The sequence below is a fragment of the Falco peregrinus genome, chromosome 2 (genome assembly GCF_023634155.1).
Source record: "Falco peregrinus isolate bFalPer1 chromosome 2, bFalPer1.pri, whole genome shotgun sequence".
Taxonomy (NCBI): Eukaryota; Metazoa; Chordata; class Aves; order Falconiformes; family Falconidae; genus Falco; species Falco peregrinus.
Window position 1 is genome coordinate 5,443,130 of NC_073722.1, and position 20,101 is coordinate 5,463,230.

General features: G+C 46.5%; 1 protein-coding gene across 3 annotated transcripts in view; it reads left to right on the forward strand.

The window, feature by feature from the left end:
* The first annotated feature begins 333 nt into the window (after positions 1-333).
* The window catches only part of FGF2 (fibroblast growth factor 2), a 34,926-nt gene continuing 15,158 nt past the window's right edge, over positions 334-20,101 (forward strand). Inside the window, exons 1-3 of one of the 3 annotated variants that reach the window (XM_055797731.1) lie at positions 334-377; positions 997-1,883; positions 3,879-4,087. In XM_055797731.1, coding sequence (XP_055653706.1) covers positions 1,804-1,883; positions 3,879-4,087 — 289 coding nt within the window. In that variant the 5' untranslated portion in view covers positions 334-377; positions 997-1,803. Of the gene's footprint in view, positions 1,884-3,878; positions 4,088-5,371; positions 5,835-20,101 lie in introns of those variants that run through there. The other 2 variants (XM_055797730.1, XM_055797732.1) reach the window with 2 other exon arrangements.

A 20,101-nucleotide genomic window follows, 5' to 3' on the forward strand; every position in this document is an offset into this window, starting at 1 on the left:
AGTTTAAACCTCACTGGATTGTTAGTTCTCTTATCTTCAGCCATCCTGGGCTGCTATGTTTCCAACATCAACCATTTGTAAAGACAACCCCAAACAAAAGTTTTGGCCGTCTGTGGTCATACTCAGATTAAGCATATATTCAGAAAATTTTACTTTAGAAAGGCATAAACAAGTGTCCACTGGTGCTTTACAGGAATAAAATACTCTCCTGAACTGAATGGAGACTATAAGAGGTTTATAATACGGAGAAGATTTTTTTCTATTGTTGATGCGATTTCTTTCTACTGTTTGTACCAGAAAAAAAGATGAAGAGGGAAGAAATAAGCTTTTGGTAAAAAAAAGAAGCCTTGATGAAGTGTCAAAAAGTCATCAGAAAGGTAAATGGAAAGCTTAACTTCTGTTACAGATTTTTTTTTTTAAAGAAGTGTCCCTACAGGAAGACTTTCTCAGGCACTTAATAATATGCATATATACTTAAAATACGTAAGTTTTTCCTCATAAGCTGCATTTACAAAAGAAGGTAAGCAAAAAATGAGACCGCTTTCTATAGTAACTAATATATAGAAGAAAAAGTCTGTCTGTTCTAGATGGATTTGTGTCCGTATGCTCCATTGTACAAAGCAGCTGAAGCACACGTTTAAGCTCCTGAGTGAGCATATGAATATTGACCCAGAATATAAATACCAGCTGTTGATGGTGAAAAACCTAAGAATTCCAGGGAATAAATTACTACTGAATTTTTAAATTCATGCTCAGAGTTTGAAGGAAAGAAATATATTTAAAGTTATGCAGTAATTTTTTCCCAGAAGTGTGTTATCTCAAACAGAAATAGTTCACTAAAAGATTAAGACACTTGCCGTACTTCATCTATCCAGATGCCTGCCTGCACAAAAGCTCTTCTCTTACGTCAAGGTTCTCTTGCACTTGGAAGGAGCACTGAGGTGAATTTCTTCAAGTCATCTACATCGTGCAAATTTTGTGATTTATTTTTCTAAGCTGGAGGAGACACCTGGAGCAGAGAATTCCAATATCCAGAAAGTGAGAAGACAGAGGGAGAGAGAGAGAGAATGCGCTTTCCCCTTTCCGATCCTAGTACAACTGTGTTCTTCACAAAATTACCTTCCTCTCACTTTGCAAGCCCCTCTTCCCTCAGGGCTATTTGGAGGACAAAATAGCCTGCCTTAACGCTAAGGATTAACCAGGGAAGACTGCATTAGAAAAACGGCAGCCCACCGTCAGAGGAGCGGGGCTAAATCTTGCCTGTATAGAAGGCTTATCACCGCATGCTTGAGATTCAGGAGAGAGCGTGTGGTAGAAGTGATACCTACTGGTGCTTGGGGGAGAGCATGAGGCTTACCCTAACGGAGGCACTGTGCAAGGCCAGCTGAGATGGAAGCCGTTCCCTGCTCCGGCAGAGACCTGGCGCTCCCTCGGTGGGGTGTTACCGGCTGTCTGGCAGCTCCTGTGTTCCTGTAAACCGGGGGCCAGCCTGTGGGCTTGCCTAAGGCTGGAGCCAAAGATGCTTATGGAAGATTTGGCCCCGAGTGTTGAACTCTGCGGAGGATGTTGCCTTTGTGACAAGCGAACGTCTGAGAATTCTGGTGGGAGGCATTCAGCATCAATACGTGCTGGTGGAGCGAGAGGAATGTTTTTTCCACTGCTAGCTGAGCGCGAGACAACACAGGAAAAACGTCAAAAGAGACGCAGCTTATCCATCTCTTTTTGGCTAATCGTTACTTGAATATACACCAAAGAGAGAAGGATTTGGCAGCCAAGAAACCCAGGGAATCAAGAAGTGCTGTGATGGACTGGAAGCCTGGGGCTGTTGTTACATTTCCAACGGCAGCAGGAGATGCTGCTGTATCGATACAAACCTCTTACCGGTAGGTCTTAATGGTGGGCAGATGGACGAGCTGAGGTGTGCCTGTGTGTCTTGGCTTTTCCTGTAGTTATTAAACAAAAAACAAACATATTAAACAAAAAAAAAAAGCCCTCAGAAGTGAGTTTTTTGGGGGGTTTTGTTTAGTTTTAATTTGATAGTAAATCAGGTGTTCTGCAGATTAATGTATCACACTTTTCAAACACCATCTTCATGATACCTGTGTGACCAAACACCCTGTGGAGACATAGTTCTAGCAAACTGTTGAGGTCATATGGCTGAAACACCTCTAAAAGCAGCTTTCATGGAAAGTGATTGAAATTTTCTTAACTTCACATGGCACATGGCAGGATTTGTAGTAGTAACTGCTGGAAAGTCTGGGAAAGTTGTAGGCTGGATTCTTGTGCTTTGGAGTAAAAATTAAAAACTGATAGAGCTGATGGAGTTTGTTGTCCTCATTTGAAATATCACAAAAAGTACTCTTGGCGTTTTTTACGGTTTTTCTGTAACCAGCCTAACAATGTAATTTAGGTTTGGTTGTGGTTTTTGGTGGTCCACCCCCTGCCCAGGTGTTCTGAGAACAACGCTACTGAGAGTCTCTAGAAATTTAAGCATTATATATTGAATAAAGGCGATGTTTGGATATACAGATGGTCCACAGTTATCTACCATCGTAATGGAGTGTTTCGCCTTGTTTATGAATTGCCTTGTGTTCAGCATTACCCCTTAATATGAGAGCAACACTGGATAAAGCACATTTTTCTCCCTAAGAGGTAAACTGTTCCTTCAAGGAGCAGGGAGTTGGACTCAGTGATCCCCATGAGTCCCTTTCCAACTTGAGATTACTCTCTCTCTCTCTCTCTCTCTCTATATATATATATATATATATATAAAATATATAATCTATGATTCTGTGATTCTATTAAAAACATGTAGCTGGTTACAAAACAATGCAAGACGAGCACAAAAATGTAGGTAATTTAGATAAATGGAACAGGTTAGAGAATAGGTCTCTGAGATTCATTTTTTAAGTAGAAGGAATGCAGAGTTTAAGGCATTTTACCATGGAGCGTGTTTTACGCAGGCCAAGAGAAGGCTATGAAGGGGGTTGGAAGCAGGGATAGTTACTGGTTTGGGTGGAGGGGAAGTAGCTGTATGGGTATAATTGTGTGCAAGGTCTGAGTTCAGGAAGGGTGGTGGTAGAGGTAACATGGTAAAGGCTACAAGAAAGGAAAACGCTACTGCCAAAATTGCTTTAGTCGATGTCAAGGGGAATATTAATGACCCTATTAAAAGGTTGGCGTGCAGAAGAAAGTAGAATGGAGAAAATAAAATTGGTATGTTTTCCATTTGAAGAAGAGAAGGAAAATATGTTTTAAAAAAATAAAGTTGGCAGATCTTGAGATGAGGGCAGATACGTTAGGGAATGTGACCTTCCATTTTAGCTCTGTTGTCTTCTATTTCTAGGCCCCAGGGACACAAGCCCCCATGACAAGTGTCTAAGGAGCTCTCAAGCCCCACAGTTTTACTGGTAGCTAATTTAAATTGAATTTTTTTACGAGTATCATTTGCTAAGGAATTTGAACTGATAACCTTACTCACCCTGCCACCACTGAGTTGGGCCTCATCATAGGGGCCAGGGCCTAGGAGACTCCTAAGAAGACTCCTTGATAGGTCCTGTCCTAAGAAATAAGGGTTTAAGCCGCAGGCAGCTTGGTGACAGGGCTTCCAGCCAGCCAAGGCTGTGCTTGTGTGGGGTGCTCCTGGGGTACACCCCCGAAGACGGAGGGCTGACCTGTGAGATGCTGAAACATGATTTCTGAGGGCAGTGCTCAGGGTTTGATATGCAAGAGCCATGAAAGGCCTGCTGTGTGTGCAGGGGAAGGCAGAGGTAGAAACGGTTGAGGGAAACTACGGATGTTTAGGCTTTAGAAAATTTTGGGGAGTTTTGGGGATTTTTCGGGTTTTGTTTTTCTAAAAAACCCACAACTTCTTACAGGTTTAAGAACGATGATTTCATCCCTTGCCTTTATCTACCTGAATCTACCTTCGTCATTCCTTCATCTACCTTCCAAGAAAGAGGGAAGGACTTTGGAAGACTTTATAGTGCAAGGACAGGAAAAGCCCTGAACGCAGCTGCTGTTGCAGAAGAGCAAGAGAAGATGGGGAAGGTCTTTGCCATTGGCTGTGACTGTCCAAAACTCTCAGGTACAATGAGAACAGTGGGATTTCCAGGAGAAAGAGCAGAAAGCGTTATAAGTGGACGAGCAGCAGGAAGCTGGAAAATGTGAGGTGAAGGAGGGGATGCTCATGAGCGGTGGGGCTGAAGTCCCCATGCATGGAGAATGGTGGCAGGTGCGTGAGGCTTGGCCGTGCCCAGGGTGCTATGGGGGGGTGGCTGGCTGGCACGGGGGTGAACCTGCGCCTGCCCTGGGCCAGGCCGTGCCGGGCTCTGCCTGCTCCATTCATCATGCTTAAACCTCTGGAGCGAGGGTGTGGGAAGCAGCGTAATTGTCACCAATTCTGGTACAGAATTACAGTTTATGGGTTGTGAGGGGTCAGAGTTGGGAAGGGAAGTTGATCGGCAACAAAATTCCTTTACGTGGGTGCTACCAAAACCAGTATTACAAATTGCACGTGCTGGACAGTGTGTCTTGCTTCGGCATTTACTTCTTCGTGCAGGTTGCTGTACCCTTGTCTCTGTGAAATGGAAAGACCAGCGTTCGCTGTCCCAGTTGGGATTGTCCAGGGCTGCTTGTGCTGCCTTTCGAGCCGCAGAATGGGAGGTACAGGCATGCACAGCCTGCTGCTAGAGGGGCGATCTGGGGCACAAAGCGTGGATTTGGCCACAATCCCCTCCATCCTGTTCTGTAGTCGGCCTCACGCACAGGGTGTATTTGATCGGTCAGTGCGCTTTATCAACCATGTATGCATTTGTTTTGGAAATACTAGTAGTGTTGTTAGAAGGCCGGTGCCAGAATTTTCAGGCATTGCCTTTTGTAGATACCAGCTGATCCGTTCGCCGGGAGCAGAGCCGGCTTCTCGCCGGTAAACGGGCAGAAGTTAAGTGGCTGCCACGTGGATTTTAACAGGTCATCACCCGTTTCATTCCGTTGCGATTTAAACAATTCAATGGGACACCGAGGCCCCCAACTTCCTCCGGTTTAAAGTAACTCCGCAGTTACTTTACTGGTGAGGCCAGAGGAGACGTGCGAGCCTGAAGCCGGCAGCTCGCCCCGCGCCGCCAGCGCTGCCGGAACGCCCGGCGGCGGGAGCTCAGGCGCTCCGGCGAACGGACCCCGCCGTCCGGGCTGCCCCGGCCCGGCCCTGGGGCCGGGGCCCGCTGCCGCCCCGCGCTGCACGGCGCTCGGCCGCCCCCGCTGCCCGCCGGCCCCGCTCCGCCGCCCGGGCCGCGGCGGGAAGCCAGAGCCGCCCCCCCGGCGGCCGCGGCGGCAGGGAGCGGCCCCCGGCGCGGAGCGGGGGCGGGCGGGGGCGGGGCGGCCGCAGCCCGGTGCCGGGGGGAGCCCGTCCCGGCGTGCGCGGCTCTCGCTGCCCGCCCTCCGCCCGCCGGCCGGCAGCGCCGTTGCGCAGCTCCCGCGGACGGGACGGGACCGGACCCTCGGCCGCGCAGGGCAGCGGGGCCGCGCAGGGCTCGGGGCGGGCGGCGGCGAGGCGAGGCTGGACGGCCGCGGCAGGGGGCGAGGCCGCCCGGGGCTGGCGGCGGGGGGCGGCGGGGGCCCGGGGCGGCGGGGCGCCGCCGCCGGGGCCCGGCGCATGGCGGCGGCGGGGAGCATCACCACGCTGCCGGCGCTGCCCGACGACGGGGGCAGCGGCGCCTTCCCCCCCGGGCACTTCAAGGACCCCAAGCGGCTCTACTGCAAGAACGGCGGCTTCTTCCTGCGCATCAACCCCGACGGCAGGGTGGACGGCGTCCGGGAGAAGAGCGACCCGCACAGTGAGTGTCCCGGGGCCGCGGGGCTCCCCCCGGCCGCCGTCCCGCCCTGCTGGAGCAGCGGCGGGGAGCTCCGCGCACGTACACATGCGGACGCTGGTACCTAAACAGGCGGGTGTATGTTTGAACACCGCCTTGTCCGTCTGCCCGCGGCTGTTGCGGCCGGGGGCAGCCGACCGCACCGGTACCGGCACGGTGGCCCGGGGCGAGCGGCGGTTGGCGTCTCCGCGTTCAACCTGCAGCGGTACAAGAGCTTGTCAGACGCACCAGGGTTTGCTTAGGTGCTTCGAGGTGCCTGAAGCTGTTTGCACAGCTCTCACGTGGGTGTAATGGCACTTGACTGCTTGACAGGGCAGTGGTAAATGTGTTGCAGAAAGGTAGAAAGAAAATGGGTTTTTCCCAGTGGGGATAAGTACTGATGGAGAGAGTACTCTTAGTGTACAAGTACTCTTTGGAACAGAGGTGTAAATCTGTTTGAGAAGCAGAGTTGGTAACAAAGTACTGTCAAAACACCTGTTTGGCTTGAAACATCGCATGGTGTAATACTTTTCTTTGTAACTTGACTAAGGGCGGATAAAATACAGACGAGACAAAACCTGTGGATTCCAGCAGAAGCGGTTGCCCCCTGATGCCTGATCTGAGCGGGGAAGAGCCCCCCGAGCTGGGAGCACAGCCGGTGGGTTGGGTGGCTAGTGCAGCCTGAGCATCCGTGAGCCGAGCTCGGCCGCGGTGCCCGGTGCCCGCTCTCCGGCAGGCAGCCTCGCAGGGAGCCCAGGGCAAGCTGCTGGTTCAAACGCAGGCTGTTCTTTGTCCCAAGAACAAAATGCCTTTTTTGCAAACCTCAGAATATTTTGGAAGTATAAAAACCTCAGTACGGAGGTTTTGCCGAGGTAGCGGCAGGTTTTTGAAATGCCTGCGAGCTGTTTCCTTCCAAACAGGTACAAGGAGTGGCTGTGCTGCTGTGTGTCAGATAGATCATCTCAACACAGATTCCTGGTTTGAGAAAATTTGTTTATGTACAGCGTGTGCGCCTTGTCCGGGCAGTGGTCTGCCTGCAGGCACTTGGCATGAAGAGCAGGTGAAATGTCTTACTGTGATTCTTAGTCAGTTTTGCACCTGTCCTCGGAGTGATAGGTGCACAGATGGGACTGAAGGCAGAGGACAAAGAGAAGGAAGCGAGGAGACAGACCAAATGTTCTTAATATTACTTATGACTTTCTGCTTTGGACATTCACCATTTGCAAAAAAGTGTTTCCAACAATTCCAAAGAAATACTGTGACAGACTGTTCCCAAATAACAGTGTTGCCAAGTTGGGCTTCAGTCTGACCCTGTTCTATTTTGTGACTCCGTGGTAGAAGTAGTGTATGTACAATGGGCTGGAGATACGTGTGGCACAGTATACTTTGTTATTTAATGTAAATATAACAAGTAATATAATAAAGGATTATTATAATAATTCTTTATTAGGCCAGCTAGCATTCTGCGGAAAAGCTATAGGAAGCTCTCAGACTTGGCCCTGCACGTTTGCATTTCTCTCTTTCTTAGGTACTGGTTTAAAGGGAAGGGTAGTTGACGCTGTGCGCGTATTAATGTGTTTATTGCCAATACAACGCAGTAAATTATTGCATGTGGGCTTTTCAAATGTTGATGCCTAAAGCAAAGCTTTAATTTACCATATAGGTAAGTGGTTCGTTTTTCACACGTACCCGTTGCTTGGTGCGCAGGGTCAAGTCTGTGCTGGAAAGCATGCAGTAACATATTCTGATTGATCTAGCCTTTTGTATTTGGGAAATGTGGGAATTCTGACGAGAAATAAGTTTCGTTAGTCTATCAGACACGTCATCTCACCCCTAGAAGTAGCCTTGAAAATATGCTGGCAATTTGCTGCCAAGGGAGATGATGTCCGGTCGATGACGTTACAAGGCTGAAGCTGGGTCTCCAGGCACTCCCACGGCGGTCGGGGTCTTGCCTCGTTCAGCACTCTGCTGTGGGTGGTGAAAAATGCCGGTAGGGGTGCGTGTTGTTCCGTGCTCACCTGGCTGGGCCACGCTGCCCTGAGTGGCGATGGTATTCACCACTGTTGTCTTTTTCATCGCAGGCTCCCCCAGAATCACACCCCCAGCCCCTCCACCCCTCCCATTTTTTTTATTATTCTGCTGGGAAAACTGGTACCAGTTTTATGTTCTTGAGTCCATGTAACGTGCGTTTTCTCTTCCTCTTAAGCCTGATCGATGCTAGAAGTTGTTGAATTGACTTCTTGTGCTGCTTTCCTAGTAGCGAATTTTGTTTGCAGATCTTTCTGGTGTTGGTGGTACTGTCTTACTCTTTCCCTTTCAAGTTTCTCTGTTTTGCGCTACAGCTTTATTTTTGCTGTCATTTCTTTCTGGCTCTCCATTTTGTCTCTACTTTTTCTTCTCTGCCTCTTCAGTACTATCTTTCCCCTTTCCTTTGGCACTTACCTGTCTGGAGCCCCACTATTTTCCTGCCCTTTTTCCTCTGGAGTGAATCGTAGCCACAGGTAAAGGAAAACCTGAGTTATAAATGACTGACGTGGCTTCTGCCCTCTGCTGCCAAAAGTCAGCTGCTGGGGAGCTCCTCTGGTGCCCGTCAGCTTGGCGCTCTCCGGGCATCTGCAGAAAATCCCAATGTTTAAAAAGAGCAGTTTGTAGGTGTGGGACAGCTGGAGGTGGCACAGGACAGCCACCACGCCTGCGCTGCTCCCTTGTTCCCTGCTCTCCTGCTCTCGTTATCCGACAGCTCTTTGGTTTTGTTATTGTGCTGGTTGGGGTTTTTTTTTCCTTTTTTTTTTTTCCTTTTTTTTTTTAATTTTTTTTATTTTTCCGGGAAGAACTCTAGTTCTGAGAAGTAGAGAAATCAGTATTGGAAGCATCGGTGAGGCAAGTTGCTATGGCATTACGTGGTTCCCATCCTTAGCATCTTTGTTGTAAATGCGTCATTTGATACAAATCCGCACGATGCTGAACTCTGACCGGGTGAATGCTGCTCTGTGGCAGTCCCTGTGAAATCTTGTGGTATGCCTGGCAGGTCCCGTTGGCATGGCAGATGGCAATAAATCTTGGACAACATGAGGACACTTTAAAAAAGAAATTAACAAAGAAAATACACACCTCCAGATAACTCATGGTGTTTTTCTGACTTCAGTAAAAGGTTTTGTAAGATGCTTTTGAGAAAAGAAATAAAATGGCTGCAGAAAATTTGATTTAGAAACCTAAGGAAAGAACAATTCAGAGAGATTCTTGTGGTAGCTGCTATTCTTATGAATTAATTATACTAAATAACATTTGATTAGCACATCCTCATTTTTACTTTTAAAGGAAGTTCTTATTTTAGAAGGCAAATTACTATCTTCTTATGTTTCAGATCAAAGTAATACTGTAAACAAGTTTCCGTGATTCATGTCCTTTTGTCATCCACCCCGTTGTCCCCCCCTGCCTCTTGTCCTGAGGGATGGCTCGTTCGAAGTGTGTGGTCTGCTTTATGTCACGGCCCCGAGAGTTTGGACTTTTTTACACTCACCCCGTTCACCTTGGTTTATTCATAATTGTGTCGTTAGTGAAACTGGGAACAAGTTGAGGTCTCGTGTGCTGGAGGATTGGAATCGTATGATTCACGCAGCTGAAAACCAGGACGATAAGTCTTACGTGGTCAGCATTGCCACATCTGATGTGTGTTGTACAGGGACTTCAGTGAAGTGCCCTTTTGGACAAGCCCTGGGGATTTCTGTGGAGTTTTTTCCCTTGAAGAGGTGTATTTCAGACAAACAAGGAACAGAAGGCGCTTTCTTAGAGTGTTGTTGTTTAAAGCAAAACAAAAAAACACGTCTAGGTGGTGGTTGTTGTTGTTGTTGATCGACAACTTCCGATTTATGTCTTGGAAAACGTAGGAAGAACACAGATTTTTTGGAAAAGCTTTTATAAACTCTCCGGAGGTGTTTGCCTCCAAGAGGCTACAGTGCTGGCGAGGGGGAAGAGCAAGGGGAATGGAAAGGGAACGCTGATCCGTACACTTCAGAAAATGTCGAATAGCACAGCTGGTTCCCTTCACAGTTTCCCTCCCCGAGGAATGGTTGGCATTTATGTATTTCCATAATTTCTCAAGCAGCTTTATTTCTTGGTGAGCGTAAACCAAGGTGTCCAAGGAATCCCAAGCCATTCTCGTCCCCTCGTTAATGAGGTGACAAGGCTCCAGCCTGTCACTCAGGATTCAGCAGCGTGAGCTTTGGTCAGCCCTGTGGATGTCTGAAATACTTTCCTGCTCAGTGCCTGGCTACTCTTCCAAAAAATACCTGAAGAAAATGTAAAACAGGGTAATGGTTGTCCAGGAAAATTTCTTCTTAGAAAAGTTCCTTTCAGGAGTGGTTGTTAATGTTATGATTTTTCCTTGTATCACACACAATATGCAAATGGTTATGCTGTCAATGTTTTTAAAAGACTGTATTGAAGCACATGCAGACTTCTAAAGCATACCAGCTTAGTCAAGATAGAAATCTGGTGGCTGTTCACGCGAATGGACGAAAACTTAGCTGTGATTCTCAAAGAAAAATTTGAGCACATGTCCAAAAGTGTTTTGGTATGAAGGTTCAGGACCTGCTGCTTAGTTTTTTGCGCATGTGTAAGTTATTCGGGACTCAGAAGGTATCCTCTCCCATGTCAGTGTCCCACGGACATGGCTGGAGCTGTTGACAGGGCATCCATCCTGTTTCAAATCTTAGCACCAGGTGAGAATTGACTTGGGTTTTTGTTTGTTGCTGTGGTTTTTTTTTAAACCTGGCCCTAAACATTTGAATATATCGCTTCTACCCACATCCTTCTGAAAACAGAATCTTTTTGCATTACTTTTGATCTGTTGCACAGACCTTAATTGGTTTGCCAAATACTAATGCTTGGCAACACAGAAATGCCTCCCAGCTCTCAGATGTAGCTGGTTTTAGGGAACGAGGTAGCAAGAGAGCCCCCATGCAAAACCGTTGAGAATATGCTTCCTTTTGTGTCTTTTGCTTATTTTGTCATAGAAACACCATCATACTGTTTTCTGCATGGCCCTGCAAGGTAAATTAACAAAACGAGGGACAGACCACCTGTTGGCTGGGCAGGCTGAGGGCAGGTGCTGTTCAGGGGAGGATGCCCTCTCATCTGTCGTCATGTCTGCTTGTCCTCTAACCCACCCTGAAGGTGCATGACCGAGTAGGGGGTACGTACGCTCAGAAGATGGAGTAAGGGGGCTGTCGATGGATGTGGAGGGTTCCCAGGGCACCGCCATCCACAGGTACACTCGAGGGCAGGGTTTAGCTCTTAAATGTCCTCACAGGCTTTAGAAATCAGGAGTGTTACAGGTACTTACGTATTCTTGTTTACAGAAAAAATAGTCCAATTCCTGCTTAGCCATTGCACAGCCATAGCTGAATGAGTAAGGCAAATACAGATAACATACAGTAGTTTGACGCCACACGGTGAAATTAGGGGATAGTCACATAAATGCAGATTCTTGCAAAAGCTGTCTTTATGACCCCCTTAGTGGTTAGATTAAAACTTTTGGTAAAAACTGCAGTGCTGCATGTATGACAGTTAGTGAAGTCAAAATGAAGACTGGGGTGTTTGTCGTCTTGATAAGATTAAGCCGCGTATTCCTGAATCGCTCATCGTGAAAATGAGACCAAGTGGCTGCTGGTGGGTTTTATTTGGCCAGTAAATATTTGAAATGTGTGCAGTTGGTTCTAAGAAAAAGTTTATCCAGTGGTGGAGGTATATTTGTAAGCATTTTACTTCTGGTGTACTGTGTTAGTAACTTTTTTAAGATACGGTATCTTCTGACATACTAGATGAAGAGCCTAAATTGCAGTTATTAAAACCTGTGGGTTTGGGTTTTTCTCCACCCCCCCCCCCTCTTTTTTTTTTTTAAAAAAAGCCCCCCCCCTCTTTTTTTTTTTTTAAAAAAAAGTGTTTGATGTATATTACTGAAGAGTTTTAAAAGTTCAGATGAATCTGCTGTCATACAGGCAGGTTCAGGTTCTATATTGTGTAATAAAAGCAAGAGAAGTGCCAAGTGCACAGACCATTGAATAGGCAAAAAGAGATGTAGCACTGGTTTCAGCATTTGAATTAACAGTCATGGGGTTCAAAAGATGCTTGAAGATAAACCCAGAAAAATGTCCTCTTCTCGTGTTCAGTTTCCACAGAATACATACACCTGTCATATTTTCTGAAAGAAAGGGAACCTGTTCCACTGCAGTTTTTGGGGCAGAATTCTGTTTAATTGCCCTTCAATTAAGTAGCGTCTCAACCAGAATTTAAAATAATTTTTTCAGTGACGCTTTGTTTCTGTAAGTTTTTCCCAGCTGCCTTTGATTACATATATGGTAAGTAGTTTTAAAAAATAATTATTCAGTGGTTTCTGTATACTTACAGTTGCCAGCACACAGAAGTGAAACATGTAATGAGTTTCTTCAAGAGTTTTTCCCCAAACTTAATATTTTTTTATCTTTTCTTCCTTTTTATTTCCCAGAAAAGTATTTTTCTGATATTTCCTCATTTGTTCAAGCAGTTTGAACTAAATCCATTAATCCATCCGTAACTTCTGATGTGAACAAGAGGAGACTGATTTATTTTTTTATTATTATGTTTTTTAGTGCTCTTGAGAGCGTTGCACTGGCATCGCTGACCGTCTGTTGCTTCAAACTACTTGAGAGGTGATTGATTGTACTAAACTGGTTAATGACCCTAGAAACAATTAGGCTTCTTGACTGTTGGCGGCAGCATGTTTAGTGTAATTATCTGGTAAAACCAAAATGGACTGCGTAACCTTAATGCAATCCAGTTTTGAAGTAAGGGTTATCCTGAGAATGTTCAAGTCACTGTTACTGAAAAAAGTACGTACTTGTGTGAAATTTGTGAATTGCATATCTATATGAGATGGTATTTGAAATGTTTATGGCGTGACTTTTGAAGCCTAAAAGTTGGTAATGAGATGAGTTTTGGTTCTGATGGAGAATTAATAGCCTTTACTTCTGTTAGTATCTGTGTAAGATGCAACTCTCTCATCGTTTGTCATTTTCAGTAGTGTGTTTTGTGGCAGTGTATGGGTAAACATAGTTCCCGTCTGCCTCGTCTGCTGCCTCCTGACTTTTCAGTAAAAATATTTAGAGGGTGACTCTCTGGAGTGCTGGTGGCATTTCAGGATCATTCCCATGTAGTTTTTTGTTTGTTCAGGGTAGGGCCAGATTTTGACTGGAGCCTGATATGATCGTCAGAGAATATAAATGAGATGATGTCTACAGAGCTGGGTGGAGGTCGTCTTGCACAAACTGTCATGGTACACTTCTGGTTGAGTGATCCTGTACGAACGTATCACTCATGTTTGACTTTTAGAGCTTGAAACCACACTGCTTGGGTGATTCAAAGGAGAAAGATACTAAAGGTACTAGGAAAGGGCAAAGCAGGAACTGGGCTCCGTAGCCGTTTTCAGTGGCAGTGTGGTGAAGTCATGCTCTTGTATTGTGGAGCTTGTTAGTGTGCCTCTTGCCTTCTAATGAGACTTCAGTAGATTGCATAAAGCACCAACCATTAGGGTTCCAGCTGGAATGTGCAAGTCACAAAATCCTGGTGCTTATGGCTATGAAATACTGCATGGTGGTGTGTTTTGTTAAAGCGAGGATAGATACCAGCTGTGCTACAGCTTGAAAGTATTTGCAGTCTGTTTCTTGGCTCTTTTCTTTCTACTCCAAGGCTGACCCATGATGCCTGATGTCCATCTGCAAACTTTTAGTGTGCCGATGTGTTTTATTTGACATTCTGTTGCCATTCGGTGGCGGTGTAGCTCTGGGGGTTATTTTTGCTGATGAATGATGTTCTTAACATACTAGGAGTGTGTAAGCATCATAGCATCTCAGTCTGTGCTTGGTGGACCTTTTTTTTTGGAAGTGTCTATAGCATCTCTTGGGACTGGCACAGTTTCTTTTGGCAGACTGTCTTTTCTAGGTGTTTCTGGGTACTGGGGAAGAAATACTCAAGTGCTTCATTGCTGTCCACGTGCCCCCTTTTTGCCTTCCCCTCCAACCCGCCCTGCAGTGTCGTGTTTGAACATCACCTGTTACATTGTTCAGTGGTGGCTGACCAAGGGATCCTTTAGTCAGGCACTCGGCTGATCTGACGGGTCTTTGCTGCTAAAAGGGGTGGCGTCTCCTCTCGCCCGCCTTCCTCCTCTCAGCTCGGCTGTAGTTGGCCCCAGCTCTAGCACCGAGTTCAGCGAAGGGACAGGTGGTTGGCTGGACTGGCAGGAAAGCGTTTGCTCTCTCTCTCCCCTTCCACTGTGTTAGCTCCTGATCCATTTCATGTATTGAAGCAGCTCACCGAGATATCAAGAAAAGTGCCGGAGCTGGTGCGAGGGAGGTAGTAGGAGTGTGCAGCTGGGAGCGTGGGATGGAGGGACAGGAGCAGCCCCTTCCCAGTGGCAGCGACTGCTTTGGTTGTCACTGCCAGTCTTGTGGTACCACGTGTTGAACCATCTCGTCCGTGAAGATACAGGGCAGGATACAGCGTCCTCCTTGATGGATGACTTGAAGAGGATAAACAGATGGAGTCCATGCGGTTTGTTCTAACACAAAACGTAACGTAGGTGGCTAATTTTAGGGTGATATTACAGTGACTGTTAATACAGTCCCACAACTCTGGGAAGACCCAATGGTGAGACTGAGGTTTCTGGATGTGGAGAACCACACCTGTAGAGTAGTTTTGTGCAGTACTCCCCTAGCTCCTGTTGACACCTGTGCCACCCCTGTGATGGGTGCACAAATGGGAGCATTTTTTACTGTGGAGAAGCAGCGGGTGAGGACCGTGTAGAGGATGTGCAGGGGGAGGCTGTCATCTCTGTTTAGAAGACACCTACGGTATCTTGCTGCATGGACTTGTTAGGCTGAGCAGTTTCTGGGAAGTAGTATGTGGATTCAGTTCGTTGGGTTCCTCCAACTGTGCCTCTGGCCGTGCCTCTGAATATGTAAATATGAAGGATTTGTTTTGTGGTTTTACAGATGTTTGCAGAGTCACTGTGGATGTTTTACTGACAGTAATGTAGTTCATTCAGGAAAACTGAGGAAAAAGACCGGCAATGCTTGTGTCCTTAGAAATGCAGGAATTCCTCAGAGCCGAAGAGGTCTTCAGAACTGTCCCATGTTGCTGGTTTTAATTTATTTCAGCCTCAGCTTCCCCCTGGCTTTTTCCTGCTTCAAGAAGCAGTGTCTCCCAGTGTCGAACTGCCTGCGCTTGAGCTGGTACCCGTGATTGTAAGGTGTTACTGGTTGATATGGCAGAGCAGAGCAGCAAGGTGTCTCAAAATAAGGGTGAATTTCAGTGATCAGGCTCTAGTAATGTGGATCAGTATTGTCTATGTGATACTGCATCAGGGGAAAATGCTGGCAGGAGTGAGAGACGTGTGGCCTGTGTGCTTGTTCCATCAGGTGAGACAGTGCCATGGGTGCTGGTTGCCGTGGTGTACTTTGGGAGCGTGTTCTTGCAGCTAAGTCTGGAGCAACCAGTAAAGAGATTTAAATGCATATAGTGAGTACTGGTAATGGTATGGCTGAAGCAGCAGGGAGCCGAGTCTGTTCTTCCAAGCTGCAGATTCGGAGGTCCGTTCTTTGTTGTCGGGAAAGTGCTCGAGTCCCTTTCTTAGTGTGGGGCAAGAGTATTCAGGACAAGCAGTGGGGTTTTATTGGGAGGGCTGGAAGCTGGGGAAGTGCCTACAGCCTGATCCCTCCCTCTGTGGTCCCGCAGACCCAAGCTCTTAGCTCCCCTGTACGTGCTGGGTCCCATGGTGTGTTGTGTCTGCTGCCTCAGAGGGATCAGTGGGCTGTAAAAGTGAAGAGTGTTACCCAGATACTTGAAGGAAAGGCTAAAAATGCGCTGTGTGTTTTATTTTTCAGTGTTAGGGCGTTTGGTTTCTTACAAAGAAGAACTCGTTATACTGAAGCCAGGCTGCATTTCCAAAGCAAATCAGAGCTTTGTGGTGAAGGCTGATTCACTGCTATTCTGGGTCAGCAGTGATGGACAGCTGTTGTCCTTCCTTGCAGCTCCCCTGTGGATGCATTATTGAACTGTCAGCGCGGGGTGGTTACACAGCGTGATGGAAGGGGATAAAATAGGTGGAGGATGAAGTCAGTCTCCGGGCTTAATGTTGTCTTTGCATTGTCTTTGTAGTAAACGAGGTGAGCAAGCACCAGTGACAGAACTACTGTGTGCGCGTCTGTAGGGATTTTCATCGGGGTTCTTCTGTTGACTTTTTGCAAAAATACTCATTAAAGACTCAGTGATTAATTCAGTTTCATCGGTATTGGAGGTGGGGGAAATGCAAACCACCATGGTGACTGTCTTAGCCTTTTGGCCAGGTTAAGAGCAATAGCTCTGTAAAGGGCAATGTAATTCACAGGAACTCTTCCTTGTCAGGTTGTAATTTCTTCCTACTCCCATCTGCTGTGCCATCTCCCTGGCACCCTGGGTGCCTGACACAGTTCCTCTTTCATCACTGTGCTTCAGACTTTCTTGAAATCCAATTTGCTGATTCTTCTTGGCATTTCTAAAATCCAGCTTTTCCTTTCCAGCTGCGACGCTGAAGCTTATTAAGCCTGTGGACTGGCAATTTCTCACCATTGCTCTGGCAGCCTTTTCTATCCATCTCAGTGAATCTGTTACTGATCTGCCACCAGTTACAGCCCTAAAATACTGTGTGCTGCTTATATATATATTTATATAGTTGTGTGAGTTTTATGTGAAGAGGGAGCACTAAAAATACCTTTTAGAAATGATATATTTTACCTTCTCTGTCTTCTGAAGTGACCTCCTTGGGGTTGTCTCAGGTTCTCCCTGGTTTTATGTATGTTTATTTTGCTGCAAGTGAAAACCAGCTTGTAGCTACAAAGAGATTAGCGAACGCACGGTAAAGGTAGGGAGCTGAAATTCTGCAAGTTCCGTCTGCATCTTCTGATACCAGCCAGTGGCATCGTTGTGCTGGCTGAACGGTTGCACCAGCTTTGTTCTGAAGGTGAACAACTGAAAGTGGTTATTCTGTGATTTACTTTAATGAATACTATATGAAGTGAAAGCGGTTGAAAGAAACGTGATGGATTACCTTACCTTTGTTTAGAAAAGGGAAAAGTCCGAAACCCCCTGTGTGAACATGCATTGATTGTTTTGATAAGGAAACCCTGAACACTGTTCTAAATCAGGAATGTGGAATAAAGGTGGTGTTAACCTGGAGACTAGGCTTTCTTACCTGTACCCAGTAATGAACAAAGTGCTGCCCTGGTAAATTTAGTATTTTCTGTATGGTTTTGCCCCCTTGACTTTAAATGATACAGTCAGCTCATATGCAGTGACAAGGCGACTGCAAACAGTGTGGCAGCCGGGTATATAGGAGAAATTTATATGCTTCTGGCACTTGAAATCCTTGTGTAATGCCAAGCACTCACTGTTTACTTTATGCGGCAGCACAAAATACCCACCTCGTGTTTTGTAAGCAGAATACAGAAACACTAGTGCTTTTAACTTTTAAAGACGGTGATGAAGTTTGATCAACCAGTTCATGCAAGTAGTGTGAAAAGGAGAGAAGTACTTGTGTGTGTTTTACACGTGAACACATAAGCAAGGAGCACGAAGCCACCAGACTGTTGCCAGAAACGTATGTCACATAATTCTGAAACTGTTCTTCAGCAGGATGACTTTCTTGTCCTTTATATGAAATTTATAGGGAACATTTGAGGATGCTATGTGTTTGGTAATCGGTGTTTCCTGGGGAAGATTCCCAGTGTGATAGGTATATGTTAGATGGAGTTGAATATTTGTAGGAATTGAGGTTAAGATATAAATGAAAATAGATGGAGAACCTCAATAGGGAATTTTCATTGTATTTGTACTACTTGAAAAGATGAAACATCTTAGAATCTGTGACTGGCCATGTTAATGTGGTAGACCAGGTTAGCGGGTTGGTATTTAAATGGTTACACAAGTTGTTATTCCATTTAAAGCCTTGGATTTACTCTGAAGTGTAACCGGAACTTTCTGAAGTGTTCCTATTTGAGAAGTGATTATTTTTGTTGTGGTGGATGTTTACATTTGAAAGACCTTAGGTCTGTCTGCGAGTGGTTTTATGCCTCTGGCTGGCAAAAAGGAAAAAGATACACTTCCAATGTTGTCATGCAAAAGCAAAGAAATGTGCCTTTGTACAGGAGTGTGACTCACTGTTTCTCAGCGTGACACTTCATTTGCTTCATAGTTTTTGTTGCTGTTCGGTGGTTTTTGTTTATTAAAAGACCACCTCTTCTGCTAAGGTTCACTTGCTCTATGTTGTATCTGCTTCTCCTTTCTCCTCTGCGCATGTGTTCGGGTTTCAGGCAGCGTGTACTTCAGCAGCTCTGGCGACGGCAAAGGGTTGGGTTTGTGTTTGTATCCCCAGGGCTGGGGGTGCCTTGTACATCAATGTAAAGCATACCAGCGGAAGATGTTAATATGCCTAATCAGTCTTTGAGAAAGAGACATCAAAAAGTGTCAGACACTAGATGTGGGGGAAGGAGAGAGCAGAAGGTATTTCTGATTCCTGGAGATAAGCTACGGTAGGCATCACCAGCTCACGGGCAGGGGTTTGGATCTGACCCAGCGGGCAGCTTTGGCTCTGGAAATGCCAGAGTGGGGGTTTTAGTCTCTGCTTGTGTGTGTACATGCGTGTGTATCTGATGAACCAGCCCTTGGGTTTGGGAGGGTTTATTATGTTAGGTGTGGATTAAACACGCCCAACTCTTGTGTCTTGGTTGGACACCTGGCTGGGAATAGACGTTGCCTCCGAGCATGAAGGAATCTGCCAACTTCAGCCACAGAGCATGCAGGAGTGGGAATTAGGCCACAGGGTGTTGAGTTTAGCAAAGCATTGTTGAATCTTATGCTCCCCCCCCCCCCCCCCCCCCCTTTTTTTTTTGGTGACCTTTTTTGCATTTATGAAGCTTATTCCCTGCAGAGGCGATCCACCTTTGTGGCAGTGAGACTGCAAAAGTAGTTGCGACCGTGGGCTTTTCTGTGGGCACGGAGGTGCGGGAGGACAAGTGATGGGGAGCTGGCGCAAGAGCTTCGCCACAGTGTCATTCAGGGGCCTCACGGAAGGATTTTCCTTACAGGGCCCCTGCAAATATGTTGGAGATGGGCCCTGAGCCTTTGGCTGGGATTTAGCTTTTCCACAGCAGAGACCGGAGTAAAGCTAGTCATTGATCCAGAGACGTGCAGCCCGGGATTTTTCAGGGGGTACATAAACTCTCCCTTCTTGTAAACAGAGTGAGAGGTATTTTGCTGATTATTTTTTTTAGTTCAAATAGAGCGGCTGTATGTTAGTGAAAATGGAGGGTGAAATAGTATGAGATTCCTCCTCTCTTTCCCAGGTCTGTTAGTTGCGGTGACTGGGTAAGGTACGTGTTTGCTGTAAAGAAGTTCACAAACTCCAAAAGATCTCTTGCAGCACTGGCCGATCAACACGTTTGGGCACAGAGTCCTCTTGGTAAAATGTATTTCGCATGACATTCTTGCAGTGTTAAACAGTGATGTTAACTGTTTAACATCATTGACATTAAACAACAAGATGAAGTGAAAAAGGTCTTCTCTTCCCTGCTGTTTTAAGAAGGGGGGTGGGGTGGGGTAATGATGCTGGCATCTCGTCTTGGGGTATTCAAGGTCCTGCAGGGAAAGGCGGAGGTAATGGGTATCCAGGTTGTGTGGTCCTGCCTTGGGAGCCGCCTTTTGGTGTGGTGGGAAAGCGCTGCAGAGCATGAAGGCAGCTGCTGCATGTGTCCCTGTGCGTGGGGCACCGCGGCTGTGTCTCACGGCAGCCAGAGGTGTGACCGCAGGACACGTCGCTGAACCCTTGTGAGCTCTCATTTAGCTTGCATGTGCATTTGGTGGTAGCGAAAATGTGGCCGTGGGGTTTTTACTGTGAAGTGATGGAGACCCTTGGGCAGGAGGCTGGACTAGATGGGGTCCTTCTGCCCTGAATTTTGGGTGACTCCGAGTCTGAGGCTGGGTGGGTACTCACGGTTTTAGTCAGTGTTCAAGTCTGTCTGTAGGGATCTTTACTAAGTAGATTATAGTGGAAGTATAGCTTAGGCTTTAATTGCATTTTTATTTGCTGTGTAAGTGTAGCCAAAGCCAGCAGCTCATGATTGGTTTTTACTTCACGGTTTCTCTGATGTACCATGGTTTCCCATTTTCTTGTGGAGGAGTAGGAA